At 33.2% G+C, this 15,303-nt stretch overlaps 1 protein-coding gene across 3 annotated transcripts in view; it reads right to left on the bottom strand.

Annotated features, from left to right (window-relative positions):
• Nucleotides 1-253: 253 nt before the first annotated feature.
• The window catches only part of IMPA1 (inositol monophosphatase 1), a 36,041-nt gene continuing 20,991 nt past the window's right edge, over nt 254-15,303 (bottom strand). For all 3 annotated transcript variants that reach the window (XM_037803107.1, XM_037803108.1, XM_037803106.1), the window contains 5 exons: nt 14,111-14,156; nt 11,716-11,824; nt 9,725-9,833; nt 2,402-2,553; nt 254-1,690 (listed from right to left, as the gene is read on the bottom strand). In XM_037803107.1, coding sequence (XP_037659035.1) covers nt 1,575-1,690; nt 2,402-2,553; nt 9,725-9,833; nt 11,716-11,824; nt 14,111-14,156 — 532 coding nt within the window. In that variant the 3' untranslated portion in view covers nt 254-1,574. The remainder of the gene's footprint in view (nt 1,691-2,401; nt 2,554-9,724; nt 9,834-11,715; nt 11,825-14,110; nt 14,157-15,303) is intronic.

Genomic DNA, 15,303 nt, shown 5'->3' on the forward strand with positions numbered 1-15,303 from the left:
TAAGGAGACTAAAACAATATTCAATCACAAATGCAATACATATTAACCCAACACAAAATCACTAAAAAGAGTGTAAACTATAAACTTTAATAATGGAAATGTCAATTATACTTTTTGTTTAAAATGTTATTCATGATGGTCTTAATTAAAATAAATTTAATTGCAATAACAACCTGTCTTAGAATAATTCAGTATGAGATGTTTTAAGTACATACTATCAACTCTACAAATACAGTAATCATAATACTCAAGCCTTAGTATCATATGTCTTTAATGTATTAGATGTACACAATAAAATAACCCCCTACCTTGAAAACTTTATAGAAGCACTTTCCATTTTACCAAATACAAGGCTCACAAAAGCCTATAATAAACCTTAATTGTCTGTTCACATGTCAAGCAACAAGGCCAAACAATAAATTAATCTTTAAAAATATCTATGAAACAGTACAGTTTTCTTTCTGAGTTTGATAAGCCACAGACTTTTAAGAAATATTTAAAATAAAATCCAGCCTGGAAATAAAGAGGGAGTTTGGAAAGAAAACAAACAGTTCAATATTAACGATACAGTATATTTGCCAGGTTCCAGGTTTCCTGTGCACAACAAAATCGGTGTAAACATCTTAAAACAAAAATATTCAATTTAGTAAACTGATATACCATATCTAATTATATCAGATACCTGATGAGAGTGCCTTTTAAAAACAGTTTCTTTCCTCTTATATGGGCACTTTAAAGTGAATCCACACAAATACTGCAATGCAGTGCTTTAGAAAATGTATTAATTGCAGAAATGTACAATAAGAAATAATTGGTGATATGGTAATGTGAAATGGTACGGAAATCTGAAATGTAAAATGGGATGTAATGTAAAATGTTAAAAAGGATAACTAGATAGGTTTTTCTTCAAAAATACCTAAAGCAAAAGTATGGAATGATAAGCTCACTACTTTTATGAATTTGTTGCAACTATGCTGCCCTTAAAATATTCATTCTTTCAGCACCTTTTTTTGGAGTGCCTACTGTTTGACAGGTACTGCTGGACAGCTATGTATATACTGTGAATAAAACAAATAAGGTTCTCTGTAAAGAGAGGAGCCTTGGTCTAAAAGGTACTCATTATACCCTTACAAATTTAATTAAAAATGTCTTTTGGGACTAAAGAGAAAAAAATATTTCCAAAAAGGTAACTTTCTAATTAAAGAGTGCTTATGTATCTAAATAGCAAGCCAATACTACAGGGAACTATATACACTTAGAAACTCAAATTCGCTAACTATTCCAGTTGATATGATACCTGTCTCATGCACTGTATTGCCTCGGAATTTTTCCCAAAGTGAAATCTTACCCATAAAACTTTTTAAAACAATGAAACAAACATTTCATCTATTCTTGCATACCTAGTCTTAGTAAAATATGGAACAAGTTCCAATTTTCCAATCTGAACATAAAAGACAATTTAAACCAAACACACTGCCTATCTGAAACAGATGTCTTAATTTTTTGTACCACCGCCCATATGTCATCAAATCTGGGGAAAAGCAAATGTGACTGTATAAGTGAGGCTGTTGAAATTAATCTTCATCGTCTCTTTGAAAAGGTACTATTTGAATTTCTTCAGCTATCCTCTCAGCTAATGTTCTACTACTTGCAGCAATTATTCTTCGTGACATCAAATCAAATGGTCCACCTGAAATCAAATCAAATATGGAAAATGGTTATATCTTATACAAAAATAATTCATGTAAAACTAGTATAGCAGTGTGTATTAATAGTTAATCATAATATTTTAATACTTTCAGTTATCTTTTAAAAACCTACCCTGTCACAAAACTGCAAGATTAGGCTTTGGCAGTAGATAAATGTATCTTTTTTTTTTTTTTAAATAAACACCCTTGGGATGATCCAGCTCATACTAGTGTGAAAAATCTCATCTTTCCTCTTTCTATTTCTTTTTTTGTGCACTATTGTTGTTACTCTTACTACTTCTTTATTTTGGAGGAGTATTTACTGTTTGACTATACTGTTTGGCTCCACTGAATTTTCACAGCATTCTCCTTCCAATTTCCTTATTTTTTTTTTGTTAGCTTTCTCCCAGAAGCATGTGTGAATTCTCTTAACCCAGGTTCACCCTTCACTTTAAAAATTACACCATCACTTTTGAAGAGGCTTAGCCACTTAGTAAGTCAGTCCCACACTAACATTGGTGTCTTAATCCTTGATTCTATCTCCCAATGTTTGTTATTTTGACACTGCAAAAAAATTACCTGGCTTGCTTTTGCTTTAAGAGTTAAAAGTACAATAAAATCGAAGGTTTAAAAATAAAAAGAAACAACAGCCATATATGAAAATAAGTCCAACAGATGGGAAGAGAAAATGCTTTATCATCCCAGTATTTTACCTGTTACATCTATCAGCACTCCACCAGCTTCAGTAACAATGATGCCAGCTCCTGCCATATCCCAGCAGTGAATTCCCATTTCATAATACGCATCTGCTCCTCCAGTTGCCACAAGGCACATGTTAACAGCTGCTGTTCCAACACCCCGAATCCTAAAAAATACATTTAAAAACACGATTGGAGAAACAGCCCTTTCAAATAAGGTATTTCTCCTTAACTTCAGTTTATTTTGGGTGTCGATTGAGATAACCTGAACCACTTCATGGGATAAATGTAAGAAAAGATGGTATCAAATTTTTAAAGAAAATACGTAAAATCTAGTTTTCATGGTGTACTAGAAATGGCAGTTATTAATCCTCACAAAACAATCATTCAATAAGATAATCAGTACATCAATGGCATCATTTTCAAAAAAAAAAAAAAACACTGAAGAAAATACTATAATTCTATTGTAATGGTATGCATGTACATCCATATTTTGTCTAAACCCACGGACTACAGTTTGCAATGTTTTACTTATGCATACACACTACGTGCCCCACAAACAAGTATTCTCAAGGTGGGGTGGAAATATGCTACTAGTCATCCCTAACTGCATGTGTCTCAGGCACAACAACACACCCCAGCTCTGCACAGATCAAGGTCTGCCTGGGAAGGCTACTCCACTCCATGTTTGCCTTCCCACAGAAACTTTTTCATGGAAATATGCCACATTAAGGTAAATGTAGACATGGTTTGGTAACCGTTATAGTAATAACTGATACAAGAAAGATTCAATAAATGCTATAACTACTGGGTGCAAGATTAATGAGAAGTGAGATATTTACATAGTACCACAGCTCCCCATAAGATTCATAACAATTACAATGGAAAAAAGAGTAACTTTACATTGGTCTATCTAACCAAGAGATCAAAGTTAATATCAAACATATCATTTGCCTCCTGATACGATGCAGTGAAAAGAACAGAACATTACTTTTGCACCATTCCTGCCAAAAATGCAGAACCTAAATCCGATCATGATGAAACCAGACAAACTCAAATAAAGAGACACTCTACAAAATAACCAGCAATATTCTTCAAAATATCAAGGTCAAAAAAGGCAAAGAAAGACTAACTGCTCCAGATTAAAGGAAACTAATGAGAAATGATAACTAAATGCAATGTGTGATTCTTGGTTGGATCTTGGTTCAGAATTTTTAAAAATGCGAATAAAATCTCTATATTAGGTAAAATATTAGCATTAATTTCTTGGTATTTATAATTGTATCATGTTTATGTCAGAGAATGACCCTTTTTAAAAAGGAAATGCACACTGAAGTGTTTATACGAAAAGGGTCATCACAGTTGCATGTTACTTTCAAATGGCTTTTCCTCAAAATCCTTTTGCAATTGTTTAAACCTCTGTAAAGAAGGCTAGTGAGTTTTATTCACCAAGATCCTTCAGTTTCTTTCATTTTTTTAAAAGAAATAATGGGTAATTAATGACTAATGTAGTATTTTTTTTGTATCTAAAAATAAAAATAAATATTCTCTTGAGTATATCCTTTATGCCAAAACAATTTTTTAAAAAAGGATTAGAATTACATGCTGCCTCTGATTTGGAATATATTTTACTGCATTACGTTTTTACTGCATATCAAATCTAAGAAAGAGCTAGCAACTGCACAAATTTCCACGATGTTACCCTGTTCCCCAAATAAATGAAATCAAGTTAACTTTAGTGGTTTTCCCCCCTCTTTTCATATAGGGTATGTGATAGTTCATATCTCATGTCATAGAAAGCAAATACCAAGATCTTTCACAAATAATCCTTTGGTGTTCCAGCCAGAATAGAATCCTAGATGGGAAGAACAACAGTGGTGACCTGCTAGTAGCAGTTCTTCTATTCTAACAAACATCACGGGCTCTTGGGCAATGAGTCTTGTAGTCAGCAAGAGCATATTCTCTTATGGTCAAATATTACAAAAGAGATGGTCAAGCAATTCAGGCTTTGGTCTAGATTCTGCAAACATGTTCTGAATCCTACCTTACTCTGATCCTCTTACAGAACTAGCATTATATAGAGTAAAAAGTGTCTTTGAGTTTGCTTCCCACTCTGCAGCTTAAAAACTGTAATCTTAAAAAACTTTTCTCTTAGAGTTTTAGCTTTCTCATCATTAAACTGGGAAACCAACACTTACTCTTGGACCACCATTGTAATGATTACAAATAATATATGTAAAGCACCTAGCAGAGTGCCTAGCATACAGAAGGTCCTCAATAAAGAGCAGCTATGCTTATGATGAAATTATTTCCTAAACCATGATGCCAGAAAACATTATATAAACAGACACAATGCATTTCATCTAAATCAATCCCCCCAAATTAAACAAAGGAAATGGACCTACAATGATTTACTGTGCCTCATAAAAGTCTATTCCTAATTAGGAAGAAACCTACTACACTGTTTCTATTTGTTTAAGGCATTCACTCAGATTATGACTTTTTAGTTTGTTTTGTTTTGCATAAGTAACCTTTCGGAAATCACAACGGAAAACTGAAGAGTCAGCTGAATGTAAAAGATCATAAAAAGAAATCAATATCAGTACTTTTCCTTGATAACATTTCCCTGGTTGTACTTTGGAAAAAGCTGGAAATAAAAGGTCTCTTTTTATATTTTACTTTAGCCAATGGCAAAAAAAAAAAAAAAAGGTTTAAGTTGTAAAGCACTTACAGCTCTTTTACGGCTAACATAAGCACTTTACTGCCCACAGTTAAAGTCCCAAGTCCTTGCTTCAAAAGATCACACGGCAACAGCTGCTTTTAAAATAATATTGCTCTTCCCTCAAGGAATCCATTCTGGGAGGTTCTGTAGCTACTTGACAGCAACTCTTTTCTTTTACTTTACTCATTACTATATACATCACAGATTTACAACCCAAAATTATAGTGTGTATAATGGTCAAACTATACTTTGAATGTCCTCAGTGTTAAAAAGAGAAGCTAATACTGGAGAAAGAGAAAAGGTCCAGAAGCCAGGGTTCTAAGTCACATCTCCATCAAGCTGTGTGGTCTCAGGCAACCATCTCACCTCTCTGAACCTCAGTCAGCTACAAAATAAAGCTGGATTATTGGATGACCTCTGATCAGTTCTTTAAGAGTCTTATGTATTGTTTTTGCAACTGTTCCTATAATCTTGAATTTATTTCAAAACAAAAAAAAGAGAGAGAGAGGCAGAGAAAGAGACATCACAGATACTGAAAAAGAAACAGAAGCAAAGTCAGGAGAGAGTGAAATCACAGAAATATTTTCTAAAAATTATCTAGAACTTTAAAAATATGACAAAAAGATTGCTTCATACTCTGTCAATGTCTTACTGGAGCATTATCTAAGAAGCTCATTCAGTGTCATCGGATGTTCTAGGGGAAGTAATCTTGGCTTGTCCTACTTTGCCCATCGATTAAGACCCAGACTCTGTAAAGTTAGGGTGTAGAGGGCTGGTAAATCGCAAATCATTTTTGTCTGGTAGTGTATAAATTATTTTTAGCTAGTAGATTTTTTTAAAAAAGACTCCCAGAATTTAACAAATGATTATGACTACTGACTCATTATATAGATATTTCTTTTTAGTTTCTAGTGAATTAGAGTAACCAGAGAAAATACCTGAAAATGTTGAACTGTAATCCAGCAGCCTTGATCTTTTGATAATGATTATATAACTATATAGGTTTTATCGTGTAACCGTGTGATTGTAAAAACATTGGGACTGACAACCCCTTTATCCAGTGTAATAAAATAAAGTAATAAAATAAAAAAAAATAAAAAAATAAAAAATAATAAAAAATAAAAACTAAAAAAAAAGTCTTATGATTCAACGGTGGTTATTTTCAGATGGAAAATGGGAGGAACAACTGGTGGCAAAATAAAACCACAAAAACCTGTGGTGTTCAACAGCTTTTTTAATTGTTACTTTCATGCAAACAACTAAAATAATGGTCTGAGAAATGCTATTTAATACAGCCATTCACTACATTAAAACCTCTAGTTTTTTCTTGAAATTTCAAGGATAAACATATGTAACTATATTAACATTTGCTTCTAATTTCCTCACAAAAATTATATTACAAGAGGACGTCAAGGTTTGGAGAACAAAGGTGGCATCTTGATTTGAAACTTCCTATTACCCTCCTGGAAAAACCCAGATAAAACTATAAGCCTTTAGAGACTGAAAATAAAGGGGAAAGAAAAATTCTCAGAGCCTCAGGTAAAAGGTGAAATTATTTACAAAGGCAAGAAAATTGGCTTGGCATCCGATTTTTCAAAAACCTGATACAAAGCAAGGCAACAGTGAAATAGTATTGCCAAGAAATTTAGTTTGTACTTTCTTTCATTAAGGATAATATATCCAGCCAGGTCATCCTTCAAGTTTCAAAACAGAAAAACAGTGTGGACAGTTCCAAAGCTTACGGAATACTGTGCACATGTGTCCCTCCCAAGGAATCCCTTAGAGAATGAACTTCATCCAATCAAAACGTGACTGGAAAAACTTCCCAAAAGGACAGGTAGTGAGCATTTTATATCATTAACTGTAGAACTAAAATCAAAGGGTAGGATCATGGATTGAAGAATAACATGTAAAAATGATATATACTAACAAAGTAGAAAGAATGTAACATTAAAAATGGGATGAAAAGGGAGAGAAAAAGGAGAAATTAGAATAAAAAAATCACTGTTATATAAAGCACATTTACAGATAATGAAAGGCTAAGAAAGGAAAGAGAGGATTGGGGGGCACTAGAAAAAGTTTCAATATCAAAAAACTGCCCAGATTAAAATGCAAACTTGCACAAACACCGAAAGAAACTAAAACAAAGCAAACTACCAGCAGACAAGACACACCAAATAAATATAGTGACTCTAACATAGTACACATGGCAATTACAAAATAAGAAAAAAATGACAGAATTGAGACCAAATAAAACAGTCACATCAATAAATACTCAGGCCTAATTTATCTTTTAAAGGGAAAAAAAGCAAAACTCACTCCATGCTGAATACAAGAGACATATTTAAAATGCAGTGATTCAAAAAGGCTAAAAACAAAAGGGTAGACAAACATTTACCAGTCAAATGGAAACAATAAGAAAGCAGGGATTGTAATCCTGATACCAAAATAGACTTCAAGAAAATAAAATTAAATAAGACTAGGTGTGTTGGCTTGGAGTTATGCACCCCAACCTTAATCCATTCCTATGGGTGCGAATTCATGGTAAACAGGACCTTTGGATGATCACTTCAGTTAAGGTGTGGCCCAACTAATTTACAACAGGTTTTAATCCTATTACTGGAAGGGAATAGAGAAGGTCACATAGAGAAAACCAAGGGGGGAAAAGCCAGAAGCAGGAAGTCAGTAGAATCCGGAGGTGAAAGGAGAAGATGTGCCACATGCACTGCCAAATGACAGAAAACACAAGGACCAGGGATGATCAGCAGCCAGCCCAAGAATGTTAGTTTTCTGAAAGAAAGTGTTGCCTTGCTAATGCCTCAATTTTGGACTTCCTCTGGCCTCAAAACTGTGAGCCAATAATTTCCCAGTGTTTAAGCCAACCCAACCCATTGTATGGTACTTGTTTCAGAAGCTAGGAAAATAATACATTAGGAACTTTATAAGGTTAAAATTATACAATAAAGGTATAACAATTACAAATATCTAGGGATCAAATAACTTAGAATTCACCTATATAAAATAAAACCTACAAGGTTTGCAAGGAGAAATACATAGAACCACATTAAAAATAGAAGATTTAACACATCCCTCTCAGTATGAGACAGATCAAATAGACAAAAAAAAAAATAAAACAAAAAAAAACCAACATAATAAGGTAATCTTTTGATTATACATCAAATATTATACCCTGAAAATAGAGAAAATACACTTTTCAGTGCACACGGAACTTTCACAAAATTTGATTATATACTAGAGCATGCAGAAAACATCAGTAGATCCCATAAAGCAAAAATATTAAAATGGAATAAAACTTCAAATTGAAAATGAAATAAAAACCAAAAGGCCCAACCACTTGGAAATTAAAGAACACAAGTTGAAGGTGAGATGGAAAATACAAACAGAAATTAGAATATTTATGAAAAATAATTATAATGAAAACACTACACATCAAAATCCATGGGATACATTTAAAGCAGTGGTCATTAATAAAATTTAAATTTTATCAATAAAAATAAAAAAATGAAAATAAATCAATTCTTCACTCAAAAAGAAAAAAAAATCAGGACACAAGAAAGTGAGCCAAAAGAAAGCACAAGGAAGGAAATAAATAATTAGGTACAGAGGAGAAAAACAGTAGATCAAATTAATATATTAAAATCCTGATTCCTTGAAAAGATAAACAAAATAGACAAATCATTAGCTAATTTAATGAATACAAAAAAAGAAGCACACATATACAAAAGAAGTGGTGACAAGGGAGAAATAACTATTGATATGGATGAACTCGGGAAAAAAAAAGATTGCTTGCCTACATCTATTCAAGTAAATTTGAAAACCTAGAAGAAATGGATAACAACTCAGGCTGTGGAAACCTTCCAGATTAAAAGAGGCTAAAGGACATATAAGACAACTGTATGTTAATTCCTGACCCTAGATTGAGTCATGTACTGGAGGGCAAAAACTATAAAGGACATAATTAGATCAACTGGCAAAATTGTGATACAGATAGCAAATTAGATAAAAAGTAAATTTATGAAGCCAGTAACTGTATTGGGGTCATGAAAGAGAATATTCCTATTTGGAAACAGACTGAAGAGTATAGGGATAAATAGCTATGATATATATAGAATTTACCCTAAGATGGTTCTGGGAAAAAATGTGTGTGTATACACTCACACACATACAGAGAGAGAGAAAGAGCAAACACACACTTGCACAAAAATTATACAATGACAAAGCAAATGGGATAAAATGTTTATAGTAAGTGGATATGGGTAAAGGATATACTATTGCTATCTATACTGTTTTATTTCTGCAATTTTTTTGTAAGTTTGAAATTATTTTCAAATTAAAAGTTAAAACAATTATATTACAAAATTAGAATTAGGTTACTCATCCCTTGTGTGGTAATAAATATTTCATTTCTAAAGAGACATTCATTCCCCAAAATATTAAATTATCTGAGTCAACTGAGGGGGTCCAACCCAGAGAACTAATTCCAGGAAAGGTGTTGCTGGGAGAAATTTGGAATAATTTATTAGGTTCTGAACTTTGCACCTAAGAAATTTAAAAAAAAAAAAAAAATTATCAGGTGGGAAATGAAAAGAGCTTACCCATGAATGGGAATGGAAAGAAGCTTTTCCATATTAGAAAGAACAATTCTTATGGTCTCTGGTGTTCTGGAAGAGCCAAACTCTGTCACCAAGAGTGACTTTGTAATATCTAAAAGAGAATATTTTAAATAAGCAGATTAGATGTTTATTACATTTTAATAATTAGAATCCTGGGGGAAATTTTGACATTTGTAATTCAGAATAAAATAGGATATTTTTATACCTTGTGTTAATTTTATCAAATTTGTTTCTTTCTAAGCCTTTAAATATAACAATTCTGATAAATTTATTATCCCCAAGTGATTATTTTTATAATTATCAAAGAGTCTATCATTCTAGGCCATCCCCCAAAAAGTAGAGTATAATTGATTTTCCTGCATGCATGAAAACTTTAGTAGGAAACAAACCAAAAAAACCCTAAATGTAAAAAAGTGGAATTTAGAAATTAAATTCAATAAAAAATTTATACATAGATTTGAAATAAAACAGCAGTATTAACTAAAATAAAGTTAAAAATAAGTGGTAGTTCTCTTACATGAAGTCCATTTACCAACTTGACAGATTATCCAATGCTCTCCATTCCCTCTGAAACATCCTGACTGAAGCTCATGATATACTCAACAGACTTGGCTAACAGGCTATTCTCTAGTAAACTCCCACACTTTATCTCTTCCCACTAGTTGAGACTGTATGCTTACTAGATATGTTTGTTCCCAATCATGTTTATAACTGTATTTCTTTTAATAATTACACAATTTAATTAAGTATTATATAAAACAAAAAATGAATATAAAGAGTTGTTTCTATAGAAACTAACACATTCCTTCAAATCAAAGATGTACATTTTTTCATATTACCATCTTTGAAGTTAATCATTGGGTCTTAGAGTTTAATAAAAAAGAAATGAACTAAAAATCTACTCTCAAATTAACTGTGGACAAGACAACTATAAAAGATTGAGGGGAAAAATGATCTAAGTCTGGAAGGATTCTAAACTCAGATTGTTTTCCAAGTTTAAGTTTTTGCTGCATTTGAAAGAATCTGAAAGGGTGAACTGTGGAAAATGTTGGATGTGGTTTATATATAGGTGATTCAAAACTTCTATCAGCAGTTGCAGAGAAAGAAGACTTAAAACTCCCATCATCTAGCTCATAAAAATGTAGATGTATAATTTTTAATCATTTTTAGTGATTCCTAGCTTTAAACAAACTTTTTTTTTCTATTTGCTGTCTAATAATTGGTCCCAATAGCATCAGATAAGAGGAATACTACAAAGAATCGGAAATGCAATGGCGAAACAATTAACCATGAACTCGCACAAGGGCAGAGAACTGGTCTTATTAAGCACGATGCTGAGCCTGAAATGTTAATGTTTGTTTGTTGCTACTGCTTTTGGGGACTGAATCATACTCCCCACAAAAGACATGTTCAGGTCCTAATCCGCAGTCCGGTGGGTGTGAGCTCATTTGTAAATAGGACCTTTGAAGATGTTATTAGTTAAGGTGTGCCCTAACTGAAATGTATGTGGGCCTTAATCCAATATGCCCCAAATCCTTATAAGCTAAGGAAATTGGACACAAAGAGGAAGCCACGGGGAGCAGTCAGAAGCTGGAGGTCAATGGAGCCTGAAAGAGAAAGGAGATGCTGCCATGTGCATTGCCATGTGACACAAAAGCCAAAGAAACCCAAAGACTGCTGGCCAGCCAGAAGATACCAACCCCAGGAGAGAGAGCAAGCCTTCTAGCCTCTGAAACTGTTGGCCAATAAATTTCAGCTGTTAACCAACCCACTGTATAGTAAACCCATTGTTTAGTAGCCAGGAAACTAAAATAACCACATTGAAAACTGAGCTCAAAATTTTAAAATGAAGAGTAAATAAACACCATTTAGGAATTAGTTAACACTTGGAGAACTCCAGAGGCTAACATAAAAAATAAAATAAAATAAGAGTACATAATAGCAATCCCACCAAAAATTAAAGATAAACCCACCTTCTTGTTGTGAAACCTGTAGTTTTTCACCATTACAAAAGGCACCTTTTCCTTTCCTGCCTGTATACATTTTATCCTCCACACAACTATATACAACTCCAAATTCCATCTGCAGAAGGAAACAAGTTTCTTTTACCAAACTGAGTATTTTTTTTTCATTAAATCAATACTTTTTCTAAGAAACTAACAAGAAAATCTGGTATACTAAGTGTTCAAGTGGCTAAACTGTAGTACATGTAAAATGCTAATATCCAGCCTACTCAGAAGAGGCTGTCAGATCTGAAATCCCTGACTTTCTTTCCATCCATTTCTAATCCTAAGAGCACCCACCTAACCTTTCTCCCTCTTGCCTTAGATAAAGAGATCTTTCCTACTCTCAAAAGTGAATCCTTCCTCCTATGTTATGAATCCTGCCCCCTTCACACATCCTCTGAAAAACTGCTCCATCAATTGATTCTTCTCTTGGATTTCTCTCCTAGTACCTTATTCCTATGTCTTTCCTTCTCTTATCAAACCTTCCCTTAACTTAACCACTTCAAGATGCTAACATGTCCCTTTCCCTCCACTGCCAAAGAGTAGACTACACTTAGCACCTCCTGTTCTCCTCTGATTACAATTTGGCTTCTGCCCTGATCACTCATTCCTCTAAAACACCCCTCAGAGATCTCCAATGAACTCTCACTGACTAAATGCCTTCTCTGAAGAATTGGAGACTGCTGACCATCACTTCTCAATACCTAATCACCTCCATGTTTCAGGCAGTATCTTAATTCTCCTACCTCATTCACTAATCCATGTCAGTTTCATTATTTTAGAATCTTCTTCTCTGCCTAGCCCTTAAAAGTTGTGTAGCTCGAGTTTTTTTTTCCTTCTTTCATTTCCCTTTTAATTCTTTATATTCTTATAGGTTGAATCTTTCCAGTCCATAAATTCTACTATCACTTACAGTTTTGGCTACCAACAACCCCTCATCACAGGTAAGAATCTAGTCTTGCAGAAACTCAACCAAAGAGGCAAAAATCAGTCATTGGTTGACCACATTCCATTCCTTCTCCACAAGTCTCCTGCTTCAAATTTATCTTAAAAACACTTTTTGATTCTGGCATTTTCTTGACTAGTTTCACTGCCCCATCAACTTCCCCACCCCCAGTTCAGAATCACCTGTCCTTCCAGTATAATCTCTACATTGCTGGAATTATCTGTCACTCTTCTCTTATAAACTTCTGCTGGTTTCCTACTGCCTAAAAGCAAAGTCTAAATCTTCTGGCATGGATAGGCTGCAATGTCTCACAATATGGCTACAGGTTACCTCATCAACCTCTGCTCCTACCACTTCCAGTGTTTCACTCACTATGAACATCTTATCATTCACCATACACATCCTCCTCCTCAATTTCTCTAACCTGTTCTAATTAAAATATTTTGCTTTCCTTCTCTATCTGGTGAATCCCTAATTTTCTAAGACTCAGCTGAAATGACCACCCCCTCTATTATGAAGATTTCCCCAACCCTCTCTCAGTAGAATTAGTTACATCCTCTTCTCTGTTCCGACAGTATTTTTTCATAGTTCCACCACACATTATCATTTATTCCCACATCTGACTTCTGCAGTGAACTGTGAGTTCAAGGACAGAGATAGCACAAAGCCCAGGACTAATTATATGCTAGATGCTTACTTAGCTCCTTGTAATTTCTCACTGATTAACACAACTCCATAGTTAAGCTTTCATTTGTAATAATTTGGGTTATTTTTAGAGATTTCTTACATATTTTGCACGCATTCAGATCAAATACATCACATACAAGATGTTAGTAAACATCATTCATTGCCTGACCAATCAAATAGCCAAAGAGCAAGGAAATGCATTAGCTACAGATTTTACTCTATGGGGTTTTGATATAGCAAGGGTTGAATTATGTTTAGATTCCTGAACATACTTTGCACTTTCCTACCATACTTAGGCCCCTGCCACTTCCTGGTCTTTCGGTGTCTCCCTTCATTTGACCTCTATTAAAGCATTTCTAGCTCAAATCTCACCACTTCCATTAAGCATTCCAGATCACACTTCCTATAATAGCAGACTATATTGTATATAACACATATATATGTTATATAATGGTGATTAAAGTATATAACAGTGATTAAATACTGAATTATATTTCAGTTACTTGTGTGTATTTTTTCCATGTAACTCCTGCTTTTCAGAAAACATTAAATTTTCTTCATTGGAAAAAATATCATGATAATTTTAACAGTCAGGTGGCTTATATTTGAAATAATGCAGTTATATAAATTGAATGCAGAGGCAAACCTAAATTTATTAAGGAAACACATTTACTTTCTCAGAAAATGAGGGCAAGGCATTTTACGAATCATAATTTTAAAACAACATACCTTTTTATCCACAACAAAGCCAATCGAAACAGCTACAAAAGGAAATCTTAAAGAAAAAAAAATACACACATACAAATTTACCAAAATAGAATTTATTTTCAATAAATATTTGTTTTTTTCATAATATAATTTATTGCAAAACTTTAGACAACTGCATATAAATAGTCTTCCTGAAAAAAGCAAGATGTAGAACAGTGTGTACAGTATGTGAACCTTTGTATAAACTGGGGGAGAGGGGAAGGGCAGTAGACTTAAAATACATACATACCTACAAGTTGTTTCTATAGGCATGACACATGTTTGAAAGGATTTACAAGAAACTGTTAACAATGGTCACCTCCAGAGCTGGGTACTGGGAAATGGGACAGAAGTAGGAGGAACACTGTATTGTATACCATTATACCTTTTGAATATTGAATACTGTGAATATAGTAACAATGTAAAAAAAAAATTTAATAAAAGTAAATTAAAAAAAAATTTTAATTCATTTTATATATTGAGCATGGTTAAAAAAAAAAACAAAAAAAAAATTCTTCCTTGGTCATTTCTCCCAGAGCCTGGACCCATGATAAACACAGCTACAGAATTGTACAGAAGAAATTACCTGTCTCTATTCTAACACCAAAGTTGGAGATTCACATCTGAAAAGTAAACTGTTTGCCACAGTTATTGGTATGGCTGCATGGCACTTTGAATACATGGGTTGTAATTTCTGATTCATAAGAGAATCAAGATCAAGAAAATGGACAAAATAGGTTCAACATAACTATTGAAAATAACGTCTTTTAAAAATATTTAGTATTGAGTTTTTATTTTAACAAAAATGGGACCATGCTGTACACACTATATTATAATCTTTTCTTGTGTTACAATATACCATGAGCATCTTTCCACATTTAAAAGCTATAACATTCTATCACATATAAAATCTAGATCTTAGCTTTATAGACTTTAACAATTCTATATGTTGCATCTACATGGCAACTTCAAATATACCTATGTGTAATCCCACCAAACTAGACTACTTATTTAAACAGAATTCATTTTAATTCTCATTGGCCATTCTGTCAGGCTTTCTTCTAGTTAAAATATTCTGAGTTACAATATACTTTGTGTCAACCCCGATACTGAGTAAGTTCTTATATAAATTGTAGTACTCATTGAATAAGAACAACAAACAATTCTATAAGGCA

This window comes from Choloepus didactylus, chromosome 14 (genome assembly GCF_015220235.1).
Source record: "Choloepus didactylus isolate mChoDid1 chromosome 14, mChoDid1.pri, whole genome shotgun sequence".
NCBI classification, from domain to species: Eukaryota; Metazoa; Chordata; class Mammalia; order Pilosa; family Megalonychidae; genus Choloepus; species Choloepus didactylus.